This window comes from Callorhinus ursinus, unplaced genomic scaffold (genome assembly GCF_003265705.2).
Source record: "Callorhinus ursinus isolate GAN/ISIS: 27379988/994484 unplaced genomic scaffold, GSC_fseal_2.0 scaffold25, whole genome shotgun sequence".
NCBI lineage: Eukaryota > Metazoa > Chordata > Mammalia > Carnivora > Otariidae > Callorhinus > Callorhinus ursinus.
The window spans coordinates 38,726,437-38,750,511 of NW_027397087.1; the positions used below are offsets into that span (position 1 = coordinate 38,726,437).

The following is a 24,075-nucleotide window of genomic DNA, read 5'->3' on the forward strand; positions in this document are numbered from 1 at the left end:
ATCCCCAGTTCTGAGGACTTACCTGGATATTTGTTGTATGCCGACTTATGATTTCAAATCCATGTTTTGAAAGCTTGTTTTGGACAAAGTTGTTCGTGGCTTGAATTTGTTTAGAATAACTTATTTTAATGAAATTGCTTTGAAGTTGGATATTAAGACTTTCTAATGGAACAGTTGGACCTGGAACAGAAAAGACCCTTAGGTCGTTGGCAGCATAGTAAGGGCAGTGGTGTCTATCACGTGATGGACTTTTAAACTTTATAAAGAATTTGTGAGGACTTACCAAGAGCATCCCGTCTGGACAAGACTACCCTTTGCTGTTCTTGGAAGAACTTGAGACACTTGCTCCTGCCATGGCCAAGCTGGCTGCTCTTGGTTGGCAGTGGTATTAAACCACACAGCAGTCTCAGGCAGATAAGGGACATCTGTTCCCGCCTTGGCAAGGCTACTGTTTGTAGGTGGTGGCACAAACCATGTGATGTTCCCTGGAGTAATAACCTTTAAAACAGCCTACTTTGCTTACCAACACCAGTGCCTTGGCCTGCTTGCTCTGTGCCCCAATAGTGAGGGATCTAGGCAGGCAGCTGATATCCAGCTTTTAGTTGGAAGGACTGACTCTACCAAGAACCAACTCACAGGGGGGCGCCTGGGTGGCTCAGTTGGTTAAGCGACTGCCTTTGGCTCAGGTCATGATCCTGGAGTCCCGGGATCGAGTCCCATATCGGGCTCCCTGCTTGGCAGGGAGTCTGCTTCTCCCTCTGACCCTCTTCCCTCTCGTGCTCTTTATCTCTCATTCTCTCTCTCTCAAATAAATAAATAAAATCTTTAAAAAAAAAAAGAACCAACTCGTAGAAAGATACACCGCAACTAAATTTGGACTTTATTTCTTTCATCACTTTGTCTGGAATAGTAGTGTAATAAATCTGTCATTGGTTTAGAGTATGTTATTTTTTTATTGGCTCCATTAAGAGACATTATCCTGAATGCTACTGGCTTGTGAAATATTATTATAAATTATAATTAACACAGTGAACCTGTGTTAAGTAAATTATTGGTAAAAACAATCTCAGTCTCTGAGCATAATTTGCCTCAAATAAAACAGTATTTCTGGCCAGATGCCTGCCCCCAGTCCCTACAGGAGGGCTCCTATAGCAGACTGCTCTGAAATGGGGTTGATCACATTCCAAGGCTCTTAACATCTAATCTGGCCTTATTAACTACATCCTGATTTTGAGCTCCTGGGCAGTGGGGCCACTTCCCCAGTCCTGAATTACCACGCTGCTACCCGGAGTTAATGAGACAGTCTCTTGTCTTGGTATCCATTCTCTATCCCTGGACTCACTGAGGAAAGAAAAAATGGACATTCAGGCTCCTCTTCCTCACTCTAGGCCCTTTCTCCTGGGTGTGAGCATCTGCCTTTCTCTTTTCCCTCTCTAGCAGTGTGGCTTTAGGAGTATGAACCTGGCTGGCAAAAGGGTAAAAAAGCTTTTCTTTTCAAAGCACCTGCTCTCACCTTCTCCCACCAGCCAAACCAAAGGACACATGGAGAAGCTTTAATCTCATTACATTTCAATTAGCATTCATCAAATCAAGAGCTGGAAGCTCAGGATGAGGTCAGGGCTCCCATAATTAAGAAAGTACTGGATGGGGTATATTGCACCTGAATCCCAACCGGTCTCTCCACTTTGCCTCCAGTTCCTTGGATTGGCTACTAGAGTGTTATTTAATACAATTAGGGCTATAATTTGTTATGTGTCACTGCATGCTGCAAACTTTTTTTATTTATATTTTTTAAAATAAATCCTACCACCAACGTGGGGCTCAAACCTACAACTCCAAGATCAAGAGTCACATGCTGATGTCCACAATAGCCAAACTATGGAAAGAGCCTAGATGTCCATCAACAGATAAATGGATAAAGAAGATGTGGTGTACACACACACACACACACACACACACACACACCATGGAATATTATGCAGCCATCAAAAAATGAAATCTTGCCATTTGCAATGACGTGGATGGAACTAGAGGGTATTATGCTAAGCAAAATAAGTCAATCAGAGAAAGACAATTATATGATCTCACTGACATGTGGAATTTGAGAAATAAGGCAGAGGATCATATGGGAAGGGAGAGAAAAATTAAACAAGACAAAACCAGAGAAGGAGACAAACCATAAAAGACTCTTAATCTCAGGAAACAAACAGGGTTGCTGGAGTGGAGGGAGGTGGGTGGGATGGGGTGGCTGGGTGATGGATATTGGGGGGGTATGTGCTATGGTGAGCACTGTGAATTGTGTAAGACTGATGAATCACAGACCTGTACCCCTGAAACAAATAATACATATTAATAAAAAAAGTCACAAGCTCTACCGACTGAGCCAGCCAGGCGCCCCTGCAAACTATTATCCCATCTAAGCCTCATAACAGCCTTGTGAGAGAAGTATTTATCCCTGTTTTATAGATAAAGGAATAGACTCAAAGGGCACTATCACACAGCTAATAGATTCTTAAATTTGAGACCAGGTTTGTGTGATTCCAGAAATTGTGGGTTTTTGCCCCACCACCCCCAAAGGTAGGCTTAGATAGCTTCTCAGTGAATTCCAAAGCCCCTGCTACCTTGGGGGCAGTTCTCAGCACTCATCACCGGTATTCGTTTTCTATTGCTGCATAACAAGTTACCACAAACTAAGCAGTTTAAAACAATTCCCATCTATTATTTCCCAATTTCTGTAGGTCAGAAGTCCAGGCATGGCATGATTGGTTCTCTGTTCAGGGTTTCACAAGACTGAAATCAAGGTGTCAGTCAGGTCTGAGGTCTCATCTAGAAATCAGAGTCCTCTCCCTTGCTTGTTCAGGTGGTCGACAGAATTCAGTTCTTCACAGTTGTGGGACTGAGTGACCTTTTTTTTTTTTTTGCTGTTAGCCAAGAGCCACTCAGCTCTTACCACATGGGCCCCTCCATAGGCCCTCCCACAGTACCTCAGCTTGCCTCTTTTATTTTTTTTATTTTTATTTTTTTAAGATTTTATTTATTTATTTGACAGAGAGAGACACAGCAAGAGACGGAACACAAGCAGGGGGAGTGGGAGTGGGAGAAGCAGGCTTCCCACTGAGCAGGGAGCCCGATGCGGGGCTCGATCCCAGGACCCTGGGATCATGACTTGAGCCGAAGACAGACGCTTAATGACTGAGCCACCCAGGCACCCCAGCTTACCTCTTTTAAAGACCTCATCTGATTAGGTCAGGCACATCCAGGGAAACCTTTCTTTTGATTAACTCAAAGTAAACAGGTAAGTAGCCTCATTTTTTTTTAAAGATTTTATTTATTCATGAGAGACGGAGAGAGAAAGGGAGGGAGAGAGAGAGAGAGAGAGAGAGAGAGAGAAGCAGAGGGAGAAGCAGGCTCCCAAGGAGCAGGGAGCCTGATGCGGGACTCGATCCCAGGACTCCAGGATCATGACCTGAGCTGAAGGCAGACGCTCAACCATCTGAGCCACCCAGGCGCCCAAGTAGCCTCATTTTGGAAATGATATCCCATCAGATTCACAGATTCTACCCCAATTATACAAGGTATGTACACCAGCAGGGACGAATCTTAGGGGCTGTCTTTGAATTCAACCTACCACACCACTTAGGTGGGGGGGGGCTGCTCCTTCCCAAGTTTGCCCCCAGCTGGGCCCCCAGACCCCAGTCCATTCTGTTGCTTCTGGTGGGTCCTCCTTCCCAGAATGGTTGAGGCTAGACATCCTGGCTCTTGCCCAAGGCCATCAGGGTCTTTGGTCCCTTCCTATCATCGTCTGCCCTGAAATCCTTTTCTGTCCCTCTGGAGGAGCAGCTGCCGGACTTCTGATGCCTTAGGGATGTCATAGCCACCAACTGATGTGCCCATCAGCTTCTGCTGCAGCCCAGAGCCTTCATCCTGGAAGAGCTGTAATGAGGCCCTTCTGATGTGTGCAGAGGGGACAAATGATGGTACCGAGGAACTTGTGAGGATAAAGACACTGTTTCACCCTGGGAATTTCTAGTAAAGGGACGATCACAGTCCAGAAAAGCTCTTATTTTCTCCAGTGGGAATGAAGTGTGTACTGGGAAAAAGTGAATGCTGCCTGTCCAGGCTGAATTCGCCCTTGAGGCCAGTAGTCTGACTGATCCTACATTACCTTCGTTTCCTCAGGCCCTCCTTGAGCATCTCCAGTAATGAGGATTCCACTGCTAGGGGGGTAGGGGTGAATGAGAGAAGGCACCTGAGAGAATGACGTTCTTTTTTTTTTTAAAGATTTTATTTATTTATTTGAGAGAGAGAGAATGAGAGACAGAGAGCACGAGAGGGAAGAGGGTCAGAGGGAGAAGCAGACTCCCTGCTGAGCAGGGAGCCCGATGCAGGGCTCCATCCCGGGATTCCAGGATCATGACCTGAGCCGAAGGCAGTCGCTTAACCAACTGAGCCACCCAGGCGCCCCGAGAATGACGTTCTTGCTGCTACTCAATTATCGCTCTGCCACATACCCTTAGGTTACTTCACTTTCTTGAGCCACTTTCCTCATCTATAAAATGAGAATAATAATGGAACCTATCCAATAGGTGATAGGGCAGATTTCATAAGAGTCCATGTAGTGCATGGAAAACATGGTCCTGGCAGGCACACGGTTAGGGCTCAATAAATGGTGACCAGAAAAAGCATTTTCCTGGGGCGCCTGGGTGGCTTAGTTGGTTAAGCATCTGCCTTCAGCTCAGGTCATGATCCCAAGGTCCTGGGATTGAGCCCCACATCAGGCACCTTGCTCCATGGGGAGCCTGCTTCTCCCTCTCCCTCTGCTCCTCCCCCTGCTTGTGCTCTCTCTCTCTCACTCTCTCTTTCTCTCTTAAATAAAATATTTTTTTAAAAAAGTATTTTGCTGTTGTAAAATTATAGTTCTTTTCCCTGGGCAGAGCAGCTTGTGATACGGGGGACAAGGCATGGAGGTGATGTGGATAAATACACCACCTTGGTTGCCTGAGAATCAGGGAGAAGGGGTGGTAGAAGGAAGCAGCCTGCAAAAGTAATCCTGTGGGGCTACCATTAGGAGGCTTGCTTTATTTATTTATTTATTTAGATTTTATTTATGTGTCAGAGAGAGAAAGAGACAGAGCACAAGCAGGGGGAGTGGCAGGCAAAGGGAGAAGCAGACTCCCCACTGAGCAAGGAACCTGATGTGGGACTCAATCCCAGGACCCTGGGATCATGACTTGAGCCGAAGGCAGATGCTTAACCAACTGAGCCACCCAGTCATCCCCATTAGGAGGCTTTAATGGTCTTTTTTCACGGTGTAGTTACTTATTTCTAGTAAGTAATTTCCTAAAATATTTCCTTTTTTTTTTTTTTAAAGATTTTATTTATTTATTTGACAGAGAGAGACAGTGAGAGAGGGAACACAGGCAGGGGGAGTGAGAGAGGGAGAAGCAGGCTTCCCGCTGAGCAGAGAGCCCGATGTGGGGCTCGATCCCAGGACTCTGGGATCATGACTTGAACTGAAGGTAGATGCCTAACGACTGAGCCACCCAGTCCCCCCCAAAATATTACTTTTTAATTAGAAAATCATTAAGATATAAATTTTATTGAGATATGACTTACATACTATAAGATCCCCCCCTTTTGAAGTGCACAGCTCAGTTGTAATATATTCACTCTGATGTGTAGTCACTATCACTAATTCCAGCACATTTTCATCACCCCCAAAAGAGTCTCTCTACCCAATGGCACCCACCAACCCTATCCTAAACAACCACTAATCTACCTTCTGTCTCTGTGGATTTGCCTATTCCGGACATGTCATGTAAATAGAATCATACAATATGTGTTTTTTTTGTCTGGTATCTTTCACTTAGCATAATGTTTTCAAGGTTCATCCATGTTGTAGCATGAATCAGTACCTCATTCTTTTTTATGGCAGACTTATACTCCATTATATGGATATATCACATTTTGTTTACCCATTCATCAGTTTATGGACATTTGAGTTGTTTCCATGTTTTGGCTGTTAGGAATAAAGCTGCTATGAACATTGTGTACATGTTTTTGTATGGACGTATGTTTTCAGTTCTTTTGGGTATACCTGTAGGAGTATCATATGGGCCAAATGGTAACTCTATGTTTAACTGTTTGAAGAATTGCCAAATTATTCCAAGGCAGCCTCTACCACTTTGCATTCCTGCTAGCAACATAATGCTGGTTGCAGTTTTTCCACATCGTTATACCTTTTTTTTTTTTTTTTTTTTTTTAAGAAAGAAAGCGAAGTCTTTGTAGCTGATTGAGCTGGAACCCACACCCTCAGTTTCCTTTCTGGAAACAGGCCCAGGGCAGGGAAACTCTGTGCTCTTTGTCTATTAGCTGCCTATTCCCCTCCGCCTCCCAGCTCCTGGAGCCCAGTCTCTCTCTCCCAGAACCACCTCTAAGGGGCAGCTCACGACAGTTCTTTAACAGTTAAGCTTTCTCTCCAGAAAAGGGTTCAAGTTGGCTGAAGGGAAAGAGAAGGGGATTTAATTTTATGTCTCTTCTACCAGTCTGAGTGCTGTTCTCTATATTTTAGCTCAGGGAATAGTCAACCCTGATTAACTATCAAAAATCAAATGAAGATCTAGGGCCGCCTGGGTGGCTCAGTCAGTTAAAGCATCAGCCTTTGGCTCAGGTCATGATCCTGGGGTACTGGAATCCAGACCAGTGTTGGGCTCCCTGATCAGTGGGGAGCCTTCTTCTCCCTCTGCCCCTCCCCCAGCTCACCCCCCCTTAATCTTAATATTTAATATTCTTAAAATAAAATCTTTAAACAAAAAAAATCATGAGGATCTTTTTTTTTTATTTTAAAAAGATTTTATTTATTTGACAGAGAACAGAAGCAGGCTCCTTGATGTGGGGCTCAATCCCAGCACCCTAGGATCATGACCTGAGTCAAAGGCAGACACTTAACAGACTGAGCCACCCAGGTGCCCCCATATGAGGATCTTATTAAAATACCTATTTCCAGGTCCTTCTTAGGAGATTCTGATCCTGTTGGTTTGGAGTTCAGCCCAGGCAATCTGTATTTTTAACAAGTGTCCTAGGTTGATTCTGCTGATGAACCACGGTTGGGAAGCAAGATATTATATCCTTTATCCCACAGTAATCTGGCCCATTTTGGGGATGAAAAAGCTGAGGCTCAAAGAATTAACTTGTCCCAAATCACAGCTTGACTTTCTCCAAAGTCTATATGTTCAATATGACGCCAGGCATTGTATTTGGTAGCACAGACCTGCAGAGTAGGGAGCCTCTCACAATGTAGGACTGGAAATTCTGGTAACAAGGACCTCGGCAAACACCCTACATTCCTCTTCCTTATTTCCACTGAACACGGTGAGAATACATATTGTATTTGATTCAGGTGTTGTAACAAAATACCACAGGCTGGGTGACTTAAAACAACAGAAATTTATTTTCTCACAGGTCTGGAAGTTTGAAATCGAAAATCAAGATACCGGCAGGACCATGTTCTCTCTGAAGGATCTAGGGAAGAATCTGTTCCATGCATTTTTCTTAGCTTCTATTGTTTGCTGGCAATCCTTGGCATTCCTTGGTTCGCAGCCCGTAACTCCAATCTCTGTCTCCATCCTCCTGTGTTGTTCTTCTGTGTGTCTTGTCTTCTCTTTTTTAAGGACACCAGTCATACTAGGTTAAGGACCTACCCTACTTCAGTATGACCTCTTCTTACATATTTAATTACATCTGCAAAGACCCTGTTTCAAAATAAGGTCACATTCACAGGTACCAGAGTTAGGGCTTCAACATACCTTTTGGGGGGACACACTTCAACCCACAATATCTATGATAATCAGCAGGTGTGACACAAAACCCGAATCCTCATGCTGGACATACAAATCCAATCACTATGGTGGTGCTTCCTTTCTAAAAGCAGGTAGAACCTAAGGCCTAGATGGGAAGAGAAGCTTGGTGGACACAGGGGAAGATTTGGCCACCATCCTTCACAGTTAAGGACTTTGATGTGGCATCAGAATAGTTCATAAATCTGGCTCAACCAGACTTTATTCATTCAGTCAACAGTTCTGTGGGCTTCCTATGTGCCAAGAGCTGGGTGGGGAGCAAGGCAGGCAGGATCCATTCAATCACAGCTTCTGGTTATTGGGGTGACTGACAACCAGACGACCACACTAATGAGGGCACAATTACAAACTAAGATCTGTGCTCCAGGAAGAAACCTGGTGTCACCAAGGAGACCCTCCCGTGGCTATATTTTCTCCTTTCCTCCCTTCCTCCTTTCCCTTTCCCTCCCTCCCTTGCTTTTATCAATTATCCTTCTCTTGGGAGACCTGGAGGTGTTGCAACATCTCAGTGAAATAGAGGGGACTAGAGCATCCCTAGCAGTGTGGGCATAGCAACAGCCCAAAGTGCAGGATTAATGGGGTAGAGGCTGGGAGATGGCGGGGTGAGGAGGTTCCTGTTAAGGGATAAGGGTGGGAGAGTGTCTTACTCAGGTTTTTTCCCTACTGTGCAGTGAACATGCCTGGCAGATTCATAGCCAATGGACAACAGCTTCTAAAGCTTTTACCAATGTGAAACTGTGGACCTCCTCCCCTCCCAAGGCTTTATTGTTTGGCCCTTACATAGCATGTCCCCTGGGATGCCAAGAAAGCAGGCCAAGTCCTGGCCAGGTAGGGTTAATGCCCCAAGGAGAAGCCCCACTCTGATCTGGCTGTAATGGCAGTGAAATCCTACCTAGCCTGGGTAGCTCTCAAATCTGTCTCCATCTCCCTCCCTACTACCACAGTCCCATGGTCCCATTGATGAAGGATAGTTGGAAGGCAGGTAGGCAGGGACAAGCCCCCCGCCCCCCAAGAGGAAACCATCCTTGAAAGGATCTTACACCACCCTGGAAGGAGCCCTCCACCCTTTCCCATGTGATAGGTAGATGACAAAAACCTGATTGGATGACAGGCGCAGGGAAGGTTCATCAGATGAAAACAGCCCCCGCTAACAGGCCCATAAAACCCCCTAGACTTAGAAATTCCAGTGGCAACTCTCTTGGGTCCTGTCCCTCTTTGGGAGCTTTGTACCGTCTCTCAATAAAGCTACTTTGCTGCCCACCACTCTGCCTGATCTACCTCTTCATTCTTCGAAGTGGCGTGACCAAGAACCACCGCACTGAAGAAAAAGAAATCCTGTAACACCATCTCTTACCTCCTTGTATCCTCGGGGATCCAGTCAGGCCCCTTCCAATCCACCGCCCACTTACACACTTACAGATGCCAATCAGACTGGGGCACTCCCTGGCTCCCACCGGCCTCCCACTTACTTCAGGGAGGCTCCCAGGACCTGGCTCCAACAGGGTACTCCAGCCCCACCTGCCTCTCGCCAGGTATCCTTCAGATGCTTATGGCTGCTGCCAACACCAGGCACAGCATCACCTCTGCGCTCTGCCGGGAACTGCCTGTCCAGTCCTGTTCTGCTGGCTTCTGATACTCGGGGAACCACCTCCATCAGCACCTCTGGGTGCATTAAGTGCCCCTTCTCAGAGTTCTCACCTTCTCCCACTATCATTGCATTGTGTTGTAACTTTCTTTTCTTTCTTGCCACTAACTGGGACATCCTTGAGCAGGAACAATGTCCGATTCTACTGTGATCTCCCACCCCCCACCACCCCGCCCCACCGTGTGCCTAGACTAGGATCTGGCACAACAACAACGGCCCCGCTAAAGATCCACTGCCCATCTGACCACGAGCTCCGGCCTTGGATTATATATACATTTATATTCCCAAATGGATTTTGATCGTGTGACCTGACAATTTTGTGAGTGTGAGCCTTCACTGCCACCCCTAGCCTGCAAGTGCCAAGACAGGGCCCAGAAAGCTCTTGGATAGAGGTCACTATTGGAATGATGGGGTCTCACAGAGCAGCTTCTGCTCCCTCCCATTCTGCCCGTAGTCAGTGAGCCATCTCTGAGGTGCTCCTGTAGCCACCCCCCCACCTCACTTATTCCAACACATCTCAGGTTCCCACCTCAGTCTTGGGGGTGGGGGTGGATAGGGATATCAGTCACCTTCCTCTGGAGCCTGCTCCTGGGTCAGTAGGGCCAGAGGATCAGTAAGGCAGGGGTAGGGTGCTCATGGGTGCTGGATTCCACTGGCACCATGAGCACCTATCAAAAACCTGGGCACTCAACCTGTTGGGGTGAAGTGGGGGTGCAGAAAGGAAAGTGTTTCATAACCCTGCCTTCTGGCATGGGAGGTGGAAGCTCAGCCCATCAGGGCAGGTTAATGCTCTGAAGGTGGGGAAACAAGCCCTTCTTCTCCCCATACTGCAGGATCAATTTCTAGGCAGGAAAGGGACTTAATCTGTTCCCTACCATCAAGAAAAGAAAGTCTCTGCAGCCTCCCCTGACAAGCTGCTGCTTGCATGGTCCTGCTGACAGGACAATCAGGACTTCAGATCCTGGTTCTGGAAAGTTGGCCCTTTTCCAGAACCAAGATCAGTCTTCTGTAAGCATCTACCATGCAGGACCTCTTCCGAGTTTTATCATTTGCTTCAGATGCACAAGCCCAGGACCAGTCCAGGGCACCTTAGCTGTCAGGATAGTGCGTTTTTCTGGCGCCTGGGTGGCACAGTCATTAAGCGTCTGCCTTCGGCTCAGGTCATGATCCCGGGGTTCTGGGATCGAGACCCGCATCAGGCTCCCTGCTCAGCGGGAAGCCTGCTTCTCCCTCTCCCACTCCCCCTGCTTCTCCCTCTCCCACTCCCCCTGCTTGTGTTCCCTCTCTCGCTGTGTCTCTGTCAAATAAAGAAAATCTTTAAGAAAAGGATAGTGCAGGGGTGCCTGGGTGGCTCAGTCGTTAAGCGTCGGCTCAGCCCCGCATCAGGCTCCCTGCTCCGCGGGAAGCCTGCTTCTCCCTCTCCCACTCCCCCTGCTCGTGTTTCCTCTCTCACGGTCTCTCTCTGTCAAATAAATAAATAAATTTTTTTTTTTTTTTAAAAAGGATAGTGCATTTTTTCCAACCTTCTTGGACCACCTGTGAGAGTCGGACAAGCACACATAAACCCCTTGGCCCTTCGCAGGGACTCATCAAGAACAAGAAATTGGGGAGGGCAAACAGTGCCAGAGTCTGGATGACAGGGCTCGCTGATCCAAAGCTCAAGGGGATATGGGTAGGGGAGAACTCCCTAAATAGCCCCTCCTGTCAGCTGCCGAAACTCACCTCTTGTCGCTGGAAGGATTTATTTCAGGGTTCAGCTAGCAAAGTGACTTACATTCTTTCCCATCTCCTTTCAGAGGTGCTGTTGAGTTGCACGTGGTAGGGTGAGATCCTGGGGCTAGGTGCCCCCCTGGCTCCCCCCCACCCTTACCCGCTAGAGTCCTTCTAGCACACAGCACTCCTCCCCCACCCCCAGCCCCAGCTGACTTGGACAAAGAGGCTTATGAGGCTGTTATCTCTCAACAGACAGCTGTGCAGGGCCGGAGGCTGCAGCTTATCAGAGAGCCTGCAGTGATTCACAGCCCAAGTTCCAGCTTCTCTGCTGAATAGTAATTTCCAGCAGTGGATTTGTGCTCAATCTCTCTCCTCCCCCTCTCCCAAGGGTGTGCTGTCCTTTCTGAGAGAGAGAGAGCAGTGAAGGGGAGATCCTATGGATGATGAGGGGTTTTGTGCCAGCTTTCTGGATACGGCTGTCAATTGGCAGGAGGCTGCAGGTTTAGGGAGCCCAGTGGGGTGTGCCTCCCTTGGCAGTGACCCCCAGGAGAGTTCATTGGTGCATGCCTTCCTTCCCTCCCAGAAAAGCAATGTGCTCCTCCCTTTCCCTCAGTGGTAATGCACCAGGGGACAAAGGCCCCCTCTGGCCACAAGCCCCTGAGGCCAGAGCCAGACAGGGAAGGCTGGGAGAGGGAGAAGCCAGGGACTGCGCAATGTGCCTCTGGTTCCAGTTGGAAGCTGTCCGGTCTCTGTGCCTGACCCTGAAGATTCCAAAGGCCAAGGACTCCAGGCTGGAGGGGACTGAGACACAAGGGGGCAGGCCAAAGCAGTTTCCACATAGGTTAAGTGCTAAGGAAGAAACCTGGGGCCAGAGCCATTTTTGTGTGTTTTACTGGAAGCAGGACTCCAGCTCTGAGACTCGGGAGAAGGCAAAGAGCGTTCTGGGTCTCTCCTTCTGGGCCAGTGCGGAAGGGACTGTCCCTGCACCACGATCTCAGGATGCTCAACAGCATGATAAGGAAAACTAGAAAGGAAGTGGTCTCCCGGGGTGAGGGGCAGAATAGAACACCCCCCTCCCCAACTCAGACTCCCTTGCCTTCAAGCAGTCTGTTTCTCACCCCTTGCCCTCAGCCGCCAATAGTGGAGGTGATTCCAGGAGCTCTCCTCCGGTTACACACTGGAGGGGTGGGTGCTCCCCTCATGAATACTGGATGCCTTTAACCCTTGGGGGTCCTGAGCAAGGCTCAAGAGTCCTACTGCCAACCACTCCCTCCCTGAAGAAGGTTCCAGTATGGCTCAGAAAAGCTGAAGGTGGAGTTCTGCGTCTTCAGGCAACACAAGTGGTGGAATGAAGCTTCCCTGGGGTCACTCTCTTGTTGCGTTGGGGTCCATGCTGACCATCTGAGGAGCTATGTCCAGAGCACCGAGGCGTGAAAGGCTGGAGATGTGTCTCAAGGTCGAGGCGCCGGGGGTGAGATCCAGAGCGTCTACGTGGCCCAGACCCACGAGCTCTCAGGCCATCCGCTCCTCTTCCGCAGCGCTTGGCCCAGGCTGTAACCGCTTCGCAGAGCCTTCTCCAGTCGCGGGTTCCCCTAGGCTCCTCTTGGACGTCGGTGCAGTTGGCTGGGACGAGGGTCCAGGATGGGAGTTCGGGGGCTGGTAACCGGGTTGGCACGGATCCAGTGCATCCTTGGAAAGTAGGATGGCGAGGCTGGGCACGTTCTTAAGTACACTGAGACTGGCGGCCGGCTCGCCAGGCTTCTGACCCGGTGTGGGCCCCGGCGGTAGGCTCTGCCACACTTCGCGCACGCTCCGGTAGCGCAGCCGCGTGACTTGATGCAGGCCCGCCAGGCGGCGCTTGAGGATCTCCGCGCACGTGACGGTTTTGGTGGTGGCCCGACCGCAGCCGCTGAAGACGATGGCGCGCGTGGCTGGCTGCGCCATGCTGGCGGTAGCGAAAGCCAGCAGGTTCCGGATCTTGCTGCCCTCTTTGACTCGCATGTGCACAGCGCCCGGCGCAAGGTCCGCGAAGGGGCTGGAACCCGGGCCGCCCCCCTCGGCCCCACCCCCCACCGGCGCCTCCTCCGAGCGCACCTTACGGAAGTTCTCCATGCGCCGTCGTTGCCCGGCCCGCGGGGACGCGGGCTTCGCATGGGGCCGCCTTAGCCCTGGGGCTGCATGGCCGCCGGTCGCGCCTGGCAAGGGCGGGCAGGGGTAAGGGTGCGGGAGCGGCGTGGACGCTGGCGGGCTGGGACGGCGCGATCCTGCGCTCCGACTTCACTCCAGTGGGCGCTGCTCTACGCAGCGCTCTCGGCGCCGGGTGCTCCGCGCCTTTAGCGGAGGCCCCGCCTGGGAGCCTGGGAGCCCCCGCCCCTACCGCCAGGCTCCGCCCCTAACTCGGCTCGGCCCGCCCGCGCCCTGCCTTCGGCCGCCTACAGGATCCAGTCCCCAGTCTAGACACAGGGGCAAGGGAGCGGTGCGCACAGGGGGTGACCTGCCGGGAGAAGTTCCTCTATAATCGCTATCTGCCTTCCCTGAGCCAATCCTCATAAACGGGCGACCTAAATAAAAACTGTGTTTGCGATGCAAAAGCCGCTTCAAGCCGGGTCCTCGAGCCCTTGCGCGTTCCAACGGAAGGCCGCCCCTTGTCCCCTCCCAAGGAGGGCTTTCCGAGAGGCCTGCTGGAGCCTCTTTCCCCCACTCCTCAGGGGAACCCTCCCACTCCGTCCCTCCCGCGCCCGAGCCGCTCTTCTCGCCTCAAGGACAGCCTGTGCACGGTCAGCAGAGTGCGGAGGCGCTGGCTGCCGCTGCGCTCCGCGCTGCCCTCGGACGACTACGTCGCGGCGTGGTCCTCGCAGGGCGGCGGGAGACTGAGGCCTCAGCTCGCCGCGCCTGACCGGAGCTGGAGGCTCCCGGACCCCCGTACACTCCTGGGCCAGGCTGTCCCTGAGGCGAATGGAAAGAGAACAAGGAGAACCCTTCCCAAGGGGAGTTAAGCTCCCTCCACCCATGGAGTGGCCACTATTAGAGCTGCATGCTTTAGGGTAAGCCAGGCATTGTCCCCTGGTAACGCGGATCCCCCTTCTTCCCAGGTGGAACTCGTTGTCAGTCAGCCTTGGCCCCCTGAGACCCAGTGAGGTAAAAAGGAGGCTGGATGAAGGCAGGTTCTGAGGGGGAGAAGGGAGGAAGGTGGTAAATTGAAGCCTCGGGGGCGTTATGAAGCTACTGGGAACGCCACCGGACTGGGAGGGTGGCCCGGACATCCTGCGGAGAGAGGTGGACGGTGAGGGTGAGGCTGGGGTTGAAGGGCTGATGATGGGAGGGAAGTTAGAAGGAGCTGGACCCTCCCAGAACTGCCCTAGGGCTTCGCCCTTCACCCTTCCACGCCCCTCGCGCAAGCGCACGGTCAGACAGAGGGAGCAGTGCAGACGTGATCCGGGTGGGGGTGCCTAGCACCGGGCGGGGCGGGGAGGTGCAGGGAGAGCTGCAGGGAGCGGGAAACCTGAAAGTACGGGCGGCCTGACAGTGCCTGGGGGGAGCTGGGTCCCAGTCCTGAGACGGGGCTGCCGGGGTGCCGCTCTCCCTTCTCCCAGCTGTTGTGGCCTCCTCGGCATCTTGTTTGTCCTAGCTCTCGGCCCCTGCTGTTCAGAACCCCGGCTAACCCCATTACCGCCCTTTGGAAGGAGCTGGTGGACTTTGCGCCCCAACGTCTGAGTGGCCGACTCGGTCCGGGATCTCCTGCCCGCACGCTAGGCTCAGGGGCCCTCGGGGTCCTGTTCCGCTTGGATCCGGGACTTCGGCTCTGCCCCAGCTCCCGCGGGCCTCACGAGGAACAGCCACAGTAGCGGAGGCACAGCGGCCTTGAGAGAACACAAAGACTGACTGCAGCGCGTGGCGGGGCGCAGGGAACCTCACATTCCGTAAGACCGAGATAGCTGTGGGACTTAAAGGGCAGCAGTTTCGGCTAGGCCTGGGAAAAAGTCCTGGAGCGGGTGGGATCTACGTTAGAACGGGTTGGTTAGGGAAGAAGCGAGCTCTCCACCAGCAGGAGTATGCAAGCCTAGGCCGAACCTTCACTTGGCAGGGATATAGGCCGGGTATGCAATTTGGTGGAAGGGGCCTGGGAGCTCCCGGTTTGCGTCCGGTTAGCACGCGGCTGTTCTGCGGCCGCCTGGGTTAGCTCTCGAAGCCCCCCCCCTCCCGCCCCTTCTCCTACCTCCAGCCCCTTCTCCTACCTCCAGCTGTAGAACACTCGGATTCACTTCGCTCCCCAGGGAAGGGAGAGCGCGGAAAAGGCCCAAATTCCCTCCGGGCCCCCTTGCCCTTCCCCGCTCCCTCTGCAGCACTTAAAATGTAAATGTACATCGTGATTAGCCGCCGGGTCGCTAATTACCGCTGAAGCCATTCATTACCCTGTCAGCGCGCGTCCCAGCCTGCCGGCTGTGCGCTCCAGCTGGGCAGTGGGGGTAGAGGGAGGGCGGGAAGGTTCGAGGAGTGGGGCAACTGTGAGTAAGGATGAGGAGATTGGCTGGGAGGAACCGGGGGCGGAAGAGGGGCTAGTGGGGGTGAAAAAACGGGTGGGCGGTGATGTACCGGGGCGAGGCAGGAAGGAGGGAGAAATGCGCAGGCAGCTAGGATTGGGGACAGAGCGAGGATACGCGCGGGGAAGGGGAGGGGCGAGGTGAGAGAGCAAACAGGGACAAGGAGGGGGGCGAAGGGAGAATACGCGGGGAGGCGGCTAGGAACCCCAGAGAAGGGGCGAACGCGGTTGGGAGGGGAGTAGAGGGCTCGACTCTGGGAAGGTGGGCAAGTACATTTGCGTCTGGGTGGCGCAGACCCCGCGACGGTTAGAAACGTGGAAAGACAGTCAAGGCTTTCTGTTAAAAGAGCTGGGTAGGGCCACAAGTATTTTTTTTTTTTTTTAAGGCGCGCAGGTGGGGGTAGGATCTATTTCCATATGTGTGCGTTTGTAGATGTAAATGTATTTTTAAAATATCTTTAAGAAAAGAGCATACTGCATCTGTTACCTCTGAGGCAGCATCCAGTTTTTGTGAGCCTCTTTAAGAAAAGAACTACTGAATACAGAATTAAGCACAGAGCCTTGGAACAGCCTGTGTACATGAGGTACTGACCTTGGAGCCTGAACTTCATTACCGCCTTTTCGCTTCTATGTGACCTTGGGCAATTTACTTAGTTCCTGTGCCTTGGTTTTCTCAGCTGTGAAATGGGGCTGACATAGGAACCGGTCTCCTAAACTGGTTGTGAGACACATAGCAGTCTTAGAAACTTGGCTGGCAAATTCTCAGGAAATGTTGGCTAATATTTTTCACATATTATTGGAGATTTTAAAAGATTTTGAAGGGAGGTGAGGGGGAAAGAAAGCTAGTGAAAGGAAAGGAAAATGGGCAAAGCCTTGGCAAGAGCAGTTTTCCCAATATGTTAGGGACTAGTTAGTGGCAGCTTAGACTCCTTTCACTCTCAGAGGAGGTGGTAGGGTGGCTGGGCTGGAGCACCAGTCCCTCAAATGATTTGAGCTGCCTATTAAAAGTATGAGTCGATTTTGGGGAGAGCAGGGGTTCCTACAGTGGGGAAGATATATTGGTTATCTATTGCTGCATAAAAAATTATCCCCCAAAGTCAGCAGGTTGAAACAAAAAATTCATATCTTACAGTTTCTGAGGGCTACAGACCCAAGAGCAGCTTATAAGGGTGGTTCTAGCTCAGGGCCTTTCCTGAGGGTGCAGCCAAGATGTCTGCTGGGTCTGGCGGATCTGCTCCCCTTCTTACTCACGTGTTGGTCAGAGACCTCAGTTCCTTATCACATTGGATGTTTCCATAGATGTGTTCATGACATAACAGTGGGCTTCCCCCAGAGCAAGTGATGAGAAAGAAAGAGAAAATGAGCAGGAAGCCACAATACATTTTGTAGTCCATCTTCCTCTGAAGAGGAATTAGGTTCTACTTCTTGAAGGGAGCAGTGTCAAAAAATTTGTAGATATTTCAAAACCACAGCAGAAGGGGAGTATTTGGGAGGCAAATTTAGGAGGAGAGGCAATCAGGAATCAACATATTGAAGCAAATATGTGGAAAGACCTTGAATCAGGAAAGCCAAATTTATTTCCTGGCATACAGAGAGCACTTAATAAATGTTTTTGTTGTTGTTGTTTTTTAAGATTATTTATTTGAGAGAGAGCATGCATGCTAGGGTGTGAGGTGGGGGGGTAGGGAGTGGGGCAGAGACAGAGAATCCCTAAGCAGACTCCGCCCTGAGCACAGGGCCCAAAGCAGGGCTCCATCTCAAGATCATGAGATCATGACCTGAGCTAAAACCAAGAGCTGGACGCTTAACCCACTGAGCCACCCAGAAGCGCCAATAAATATTTGCTAAACAGCTGCATGAATGACAACTGTTCTAAGATTGTTTTCAAGTCCTTGGTCATTGAGCATAAGTGCAGTCACCAATTTACAGGGCTTTCTTGAAGGCTGAGTAGGGTTATAGCTATCAGAGCTCCTTGTAAATTTAACACTGCTAGGCAATGAAGCTTGGTGGGGGAACATGGCCTGGGAGAGAGCAAGAGCTCAATCATGGAGGAGTCCCTGCCCAGGCCTGACATCTCTTCTCGCAGACTGAGTCCCAGGCCCTAGGGAGGTGCTCTGATTCTAGCTCCCCATCTCTGTCCCCACCAGCCCAGCCTCCTCACCATGTCTCACTTCCAGTTACTCCTTTTGCCAGGAGCCAGCCAGGACAGGACCCATGAGTCCTAACACCAGCCAAGCTTCAGCCTTGAGGCGGCTCCTTCTCCTGTGCTGGCTCTGGCCCCAGAGATGGAAAATAGGGGTTTGCAGTGTAGACCCAGTGGGCCAGCAACCTTGCATGAAATTCAAGTGCTTTCCTACCATCAGCCCAAGTCACCTGAGTCCCAAGAGGAAGAAGAGGAGAGGGGATATGTGGGGCCTAGAATGAGTGAGGAGACAGAACTGTAAGAGGGGGAAGGAGAAGCAAAAAGCCATCAGAGCTCCTCCTCCATCTCTGCAAGAAATGGGTGTTGCCACAACCCCCCATCTTCCGGCCAGACACCAGAGACAGGTGTAGTAAAAAGCTACTCACCTGGGCAAAGTTAGAGTTCCCAGGAGAGTTCTGGTCCCCAAAAGACTTTCTAAGAGCCTGCTGTGATTCCTGAAATTTCCTATTGCTTCCACTTTTGGATCAGCTTTGCACTCAGAAGATAAGATTATACTTCTAAATCTAAGGTGGGATTTGACCTAAAACCAAAGAAACAGGATGTTTGAGAACTTTGGGGTGGGAGGAAGGTATAGAGCTGATAAGGAGAGGGAATAGTTATCAATTATAGCTGGCATTTACTTAGCACTTACTATGTGCCAAGCATTGCACTCACCATGTACTAACTCATTCATACAAACACTATTTAATAGCTGCCACCCATTTCGTAAGTAAGGTAGAGCCAGATCCAAAGTCAGATAGCCTGTCTTCAGCATCTGTTCTTTTTTTTTTTTCTTTAAGTGAGAGAGAGGAGCGCGCATGCAAGCCTGGGGAGTGCAGAGGGAGAGAGAGAATCTTAAGCAGGCACTATGCTTAGCACGAGCCCCATGCAGGGCTCAATCTCACAACCCTGAGATCATGAGTAAGCTGAATCAAGAGTTGGATGCTCAACCAACTGAGCCACCCAGGTGCACCCCAAATCTGTTCTTAATCCTGGCACTAGCCCCCCTAGAGGAGGAAGGGGCAGCAGGGTGAAAGGCATCAGCTATAGGCCTCTCTAGTTATCTGGAACAAAGGTCCTGGGACTCCAGGGTAGAGTTCGGCTCTGCCAGTGCTTACCTGGGATGGGGGGCACCAGGGCTGCTCTGACCTGGGGCAGAGTGCTTAGTTTATGCCTTCCCAGAATTAAAACTATCCTTCAGGGGTGTACTGAGTTTTTTGACAAGTTATAAAATGCTTGCCCATCCAACACCCAGAAGCAGCTAGTGGGGTGGTTAAGAATATGGACTCTGGAGCCCATGGCCTGACTTTGCATCCTAGCTCTGCCACTTGCTACCTGTGCCCTTGGTCAAGCTTTGGAACTGCTCTGTGCCTCAGTTTCCTCTCCTGTTAAATGGAAATGGTGATGTAAGTGCTTACCTCCTGGTTATCCCCCCCAGTACTGCCATGGGATCATCACTCCCACTTTTCGGAGACAAGCTTGCCCTTGCCCATTCAGCTACTGAGCAATAAAGCTTGTGGGCAAACAGAGGGTGGGGTAAAAAAAAAAATAGGCAGAACAGAATGTTAACCTCCATGAGGCCACCAGAGCTGTTGGGCCCCAGCTGTTTGTTGACAGGCAGGGATGCAGGCCCAGTGGTTTTATTTTGCTCGTGTGTGATTTAACAGTTTTGGCTTTGTTTCAGTGGGGAGTGGCTATATCAGCTTTTCTGAATGTTACATATAGCGACAGTCTTTCTCCCATCACATCCTGTTGGAGTCAGGCTTATGAAGAACTGTGTCATTTTGTTCCTGTAGAGCCACATAGGGCCTGGAGCACTGGGAAGCAGCCAGGAAACAGTTCTCTCTTCCCTGGATCACCTCTCTTCCTGGCAATTGCCCCTTCCCTACCTCTCTATGGTGGTGAGACTAGAAACAGGTCTTTTTACATAACACCCCTATCACCCCATCCCCCATCCTACCAGTCCAGAACAGAGCCCCCATATCAAGCTGGATGAATTGGGGCTCCTTCCAGTTCAGGTTGCTACTTGGTCAAATCCCCTTTATGGCCATGAGAATTCCCTGTTACCACCAGGTAATTCATTATGTCTTTCCTTCTTTTGAGGAAAAGATGAAGTTAACCAAGTGTGCCTGCCATCTATTGTTCTGAAGTAAGTCACAAGGTACACTGTACATACTGTCCCAGAAGATAAATTGTATATATTTCAACAAGGGAAAGAATATGTTTTGTTTGCAGAATTTCTGGGAGGACTCTCTCTGCCTAGAAATTATGTGTATTTGCTGATTAAAGATCTTCCTGGTGAACCTGCCTTGGAATAGATAATAGAGTTATGAGTGGATGTCACGAGCCCCCATCATTCCTGCCTCCAGGAGAAGTCATGGAGAGAGGCAGATCTCTGAAGTAGTTATCTTTTTTTTTTTTTAAAGATTTATTTATTTGACACAGAGAGAGAGCACACAAGCAGGGGGAGCGGCAGGCAGAGGGAGAAGCAGGCTCCCTGCTGAGCAAGGAGCCTGATGTGGGGCTTGATCCCAGGACCCTGGGATCAGGACCTGAGTTTTGAAGGCAGACGCCCAACTGACTGAGCCATCCAGGCACCCCAGTAGTTGTCTTTTGTGCCCACATATCTTCATTGTGGGTTGGGGATGCACACCTTTCAGATTCTGCCCTGAAGTCCAGCTGTTTTCAAGAAAACATGTTAAAACATTTCATAGTTTTGCATGACAGTTTCATGTTTTAAAATGTTAACCTGTTTCAGGTCCCTACTGCTGGGTAACAAATCACCTTTAAAACGTCATGGCTGGGGGCACCTGGGTGGCTCAGTCGTTAGGCATCTGCCTTCGGCTTGGGTCATGATCCCGGGGTCCTGGGATCGAGCCCCTCGTCGGGCTCCCTGCTCGGCAGGAAGCCTGCTTCTCCCTCTCCCACTCCCCCTGCTTGTGTTCCCTCTCTCACTGTGTCTCTCTCTGTCAAATAAATAAATGGAATCTTAAAAAAAAAAAAATTCATGGCTGGGAGCGCCTGGGTGACTCAGTTGGTTAAGTGTCTGCCTTCGGCTCAGGTAATGATCCTGGGGTCCTGGGATCGAGCCCCACATCAGGTTCTCTGCTCAGCGGGGAGCCTGCTTCTCCTTCTCCTGCTCCCCATGCTTGTGTTCTCTCTGTCAGATAAATAAAATCTTTAAAAAACAACAACAAAAAAACACATCATGGCTACAAGTAATAGTTTGTTATTTCCAATGCCTCTGTAGTTTGGCTGGACTCTGCTGGGCAGTTCTTCCATACCACATGGTGTTGGCTGGGGTCACTCCTTTGCATTCAGCTGGGAGCTTGACTAGGGCAGGAACACTCAAGGTGGCTCCATTTACATGTCTGGTGCTTGAGCTGGGCTGGTTGGAACAGCTGGTGCTGCTGGCTGCGCTTTTTTCCACAAGCTTATTTCTTGAGTGACTTGATCCCCAAAAGATGAAAGTGGGGGCTGCGATGCCTCAGAAGGCTTAGGCCTTAAAGTCACACATTATTACTTCCCCTGCATTCTGTTGGTCAAACCAAGATAAATATCCAGTCCAGATTCTAATAGGAGGGAAATAAGCTGCACCTCTTGGTGGAAGGTCTGACCTGTATATACAGGCATGGGAGTCTTTATAGAGTTGGTAACCATTCTATGGATAGTCTACCACATCAACTAAGTCATGCTTTAAAACACACATATCTTCAGGTGGCTTAGGGTTGCAGTTTCTACTTGAAACTTTTAAGGAATTCACCTGGAAATCCTTTATGACCAGGACTTTTTTATGGCAGGAGGAAAGGGTGGGGCATAGCCAGGGAAGCAGACCCTGGGTTTTCTCTTGTGTTTATGTGGTCTCTGTTCATTGGAGAAGAACGTCAAGAACTAAGCACTGCCCCTGCCAGACTATTATCACTTCCTTTTTTTTTTTTTTTAAGATTTTATTTATTTATTTGACAGAGAGAGAGAGAGCACAAGCATGGGGAGCAGGAGAGGGAGAAGCAGGCTCCCCGATGAGCAGGGAGCCCGATGCGGGGCTCAATCAACCCCAGGTCTCTGGGATCATGACCTGAGCCAAAGGCAGACGCTTAACCATCTGAGCCACCCAGGCGCTCTTTATTACTTCCTTCTTATTAACTTGCTTTTGGGACTGCTTCCATCCATCAGCCTGAACCCCAAAGCTGCCCAGTCATAACCTGGAGGGAAGAAGGCGGAGTGATTGCTGAGATCTTTTTTGATGCCTTAGTGGGATCACCACCTTTGACTTTAGCCTAATAAATCATTGCAGGATTTTAATCAGGCCTATATTGATTAGATTAGTACTTTGGAAAGGTCACATAGAATGCCAAGAGAACTCTGTTCCAGTTACCAATTGTCGCATAACAAATTATTCAAAATTCAGTAATGTAAAACAGTCATTTGTTATGCTTACAGATTCTGTAGGTTCGGAATTTAAGCAGGGCATCTCGAGGATGGCTTGTCTCTTTTTCCATGAGACAAGCTGGAGAACTTGAAGGCTGGGGACTGAAAGTTTATTCACTTGCTTGTCTATTGGTTCTTGCTGGCTGTCAGCTGAAAGCCTCAGATCTCCATGTGGCCCTCTCCATGTGGTCTTTCTGCATGGATTAGTTTGGGCATCCTCACAGCATGGTGACTGGATTCCAGGGTGAGCACCCAATGACAGAGAGAGAACCAGGCATAAACCAGATTATGCTTTATGACCTAGCCTTGGGTGTCACAGTGTCACTTCCACCACATTCTGTTTATCAAGGAAGTCACTAAGCCCTTGCCCAAGTTCAAGGGGAAAGGAAGTACACTTCTTGATGGGGAATGGCAACATTCTGGGAGAGCATGTGGGGCTAGAAATATTGCTGTGACCATATTTGGGGAATATAACCTGCTGCAGCCTCAAAGAGAGACATGGATTCAGTGAAATTATCACTATCCCTTGAAAGTATACCCAGAATCTGAGCACCCCTCCCTTCTCTGGCCTCATCTCTCACTCTTCTCAGTGCTTCCATTCAAGCCTCACCAGCTTCCTCACTTTTCCTCAAACACGGTGAACATACCTGTGCCTCCTTTGGCCTGGAAGGCGCATCCCCCCGACTCTGTCTCATAGTCTTCAGGCTCTGCTCAAATGTCACCTTTTCCAAGAGACCTCCCTGACCACCCTAAAATAACACTCCTCCCTCTTCAATCTCTGTTCCCTTTTCTGGTTTTATTTTTCTTCATGGCAGTTATTATCACCTGACATAACCATATTTGTTTATTGTTTACTTCTCTTCTCATTAGAATATAGGCTCTGTGAGGGCAGGGACTTTGTTCTATTCCCAGCTGCATCTCCAGCACCCAAGAACAGTGTCTGATACTCAGTGCACAGTATTTGTTGAATGAATGAATGATGGGCTTCTTTGAGTGTGAAAAGTCAGCATCCCACTCCCAGGACATAGTCTAGAACAGTGAGTGGTTCTTAAAGTGGGATTCAGGGATCTTTGGAGCTCCCTAAGACCCTTTCTTAGTGGGGGTGGGCGCTGTGAGGTCAAAATTGTTTTTATAACAATAGTAAGACATTATTTGCCTTTTTCATTCTTATTATTTCATGAAGGTACAGTGGAATTTTCCAAGGGTTTCATGATATGTGTTATTACAACAGATTAAATGCAGAAGCGGGTACCAGGGTGGCTCAGTTGGTTGAGTCCAACTCTTGATTTTGGTTCAGGTCATGATCTCAAGGTTGTGAGATCAAGCCCTTGTTGGGCTCAGCACTGGATGTGGAGACTGCTTGAGATTCTCTCTCTCCCTTTGCCTCTGCCCCACCCCCCCCACCAAAATTAAAAAATAAATTCAGAAGCAGATATGGGACTTCAGCTGTCTTCTGTTAATCCAGATATTAAAGAGATCTGCAAAATTGTAAAGCAATGCCACATTTCTCACTACTTTTTTTGTGTTTGTTTTGGAAAATGTAATTATTTTAAGTAAAGATTTTTTTTTACATTACCATGTAATGAATTTATGTTTATTATTGTTATTTAGAGAGAGTGAATGAGCAAGGTGGAGAGGAGCAGAGGGAGAGGGAGGGAGAGAGGGAGAGAGAAGCAGACTCCCCACTGAGCGTGGAGCCCCACATGGGGCT

At 49.7% G+C, this 24,075-nt stretch overlaps 2 protein-coding genes and 1 long non-coding RNA gene across 4 annotated transcripts in view; 1 reads left to right on the plus strand and 2 right to left on the minus strand.

Annotated features, from left to right (window-relative positions):
* Positions 1–11,226: 11,226 nt before the first annotated feature.
* On the minus strand, positions 11,227–13,570 carry RPP25 (ribonuclease P/MRP subunit p25). Its single transcript, XM_025884371.2, has one exon. It carries the CDS (start codon positions 13,324–13,326, stop codon positions 12,727–12,729), a length of 600 nt encoding a protein of 199 aa, XP_025740156.1. The 5' UTR covers positions 13,327–13,570; the 3' UTR covers positions 11,227–12,726.
* A 454-nt stretch (positions 13,571–14,024) lies between these two features.
* Positions 14,025–24,075, plus strand: part of SCAMP5 (secretory carrier membrane protein 5) — a 36,406-nt gene continuing 26,355 nt past the window's right edge. The window contains exon 1 of one of the 2 annotated variants that reach the window (XM_073877375.1): positions 14,025–14,258. The gene's annotated coding sequence lies outside the window, so the exon portion shown is untranslated. Of the gene's footprint in view, positions 14,259–15,113; positions 15,135–24,075 lie in introns of those variants that run through there. The other variant, XM_073877376.1, reaches the window with a different exon arrangement.
* On the minus strand, positions 16,900–22,605 carry LOC112833465 (uncharacterized). Its single transcript, XR_003210632.2, has 3 exons — positions 22,375–22,605; positions 18,323–18,477; positions 16,900–17,077 (listed from the first exon to the last, which is right to left on the minus strand). It is a non-coding gene; the product is annotated as an uncharacterized lncRNA (long non-coding RNA).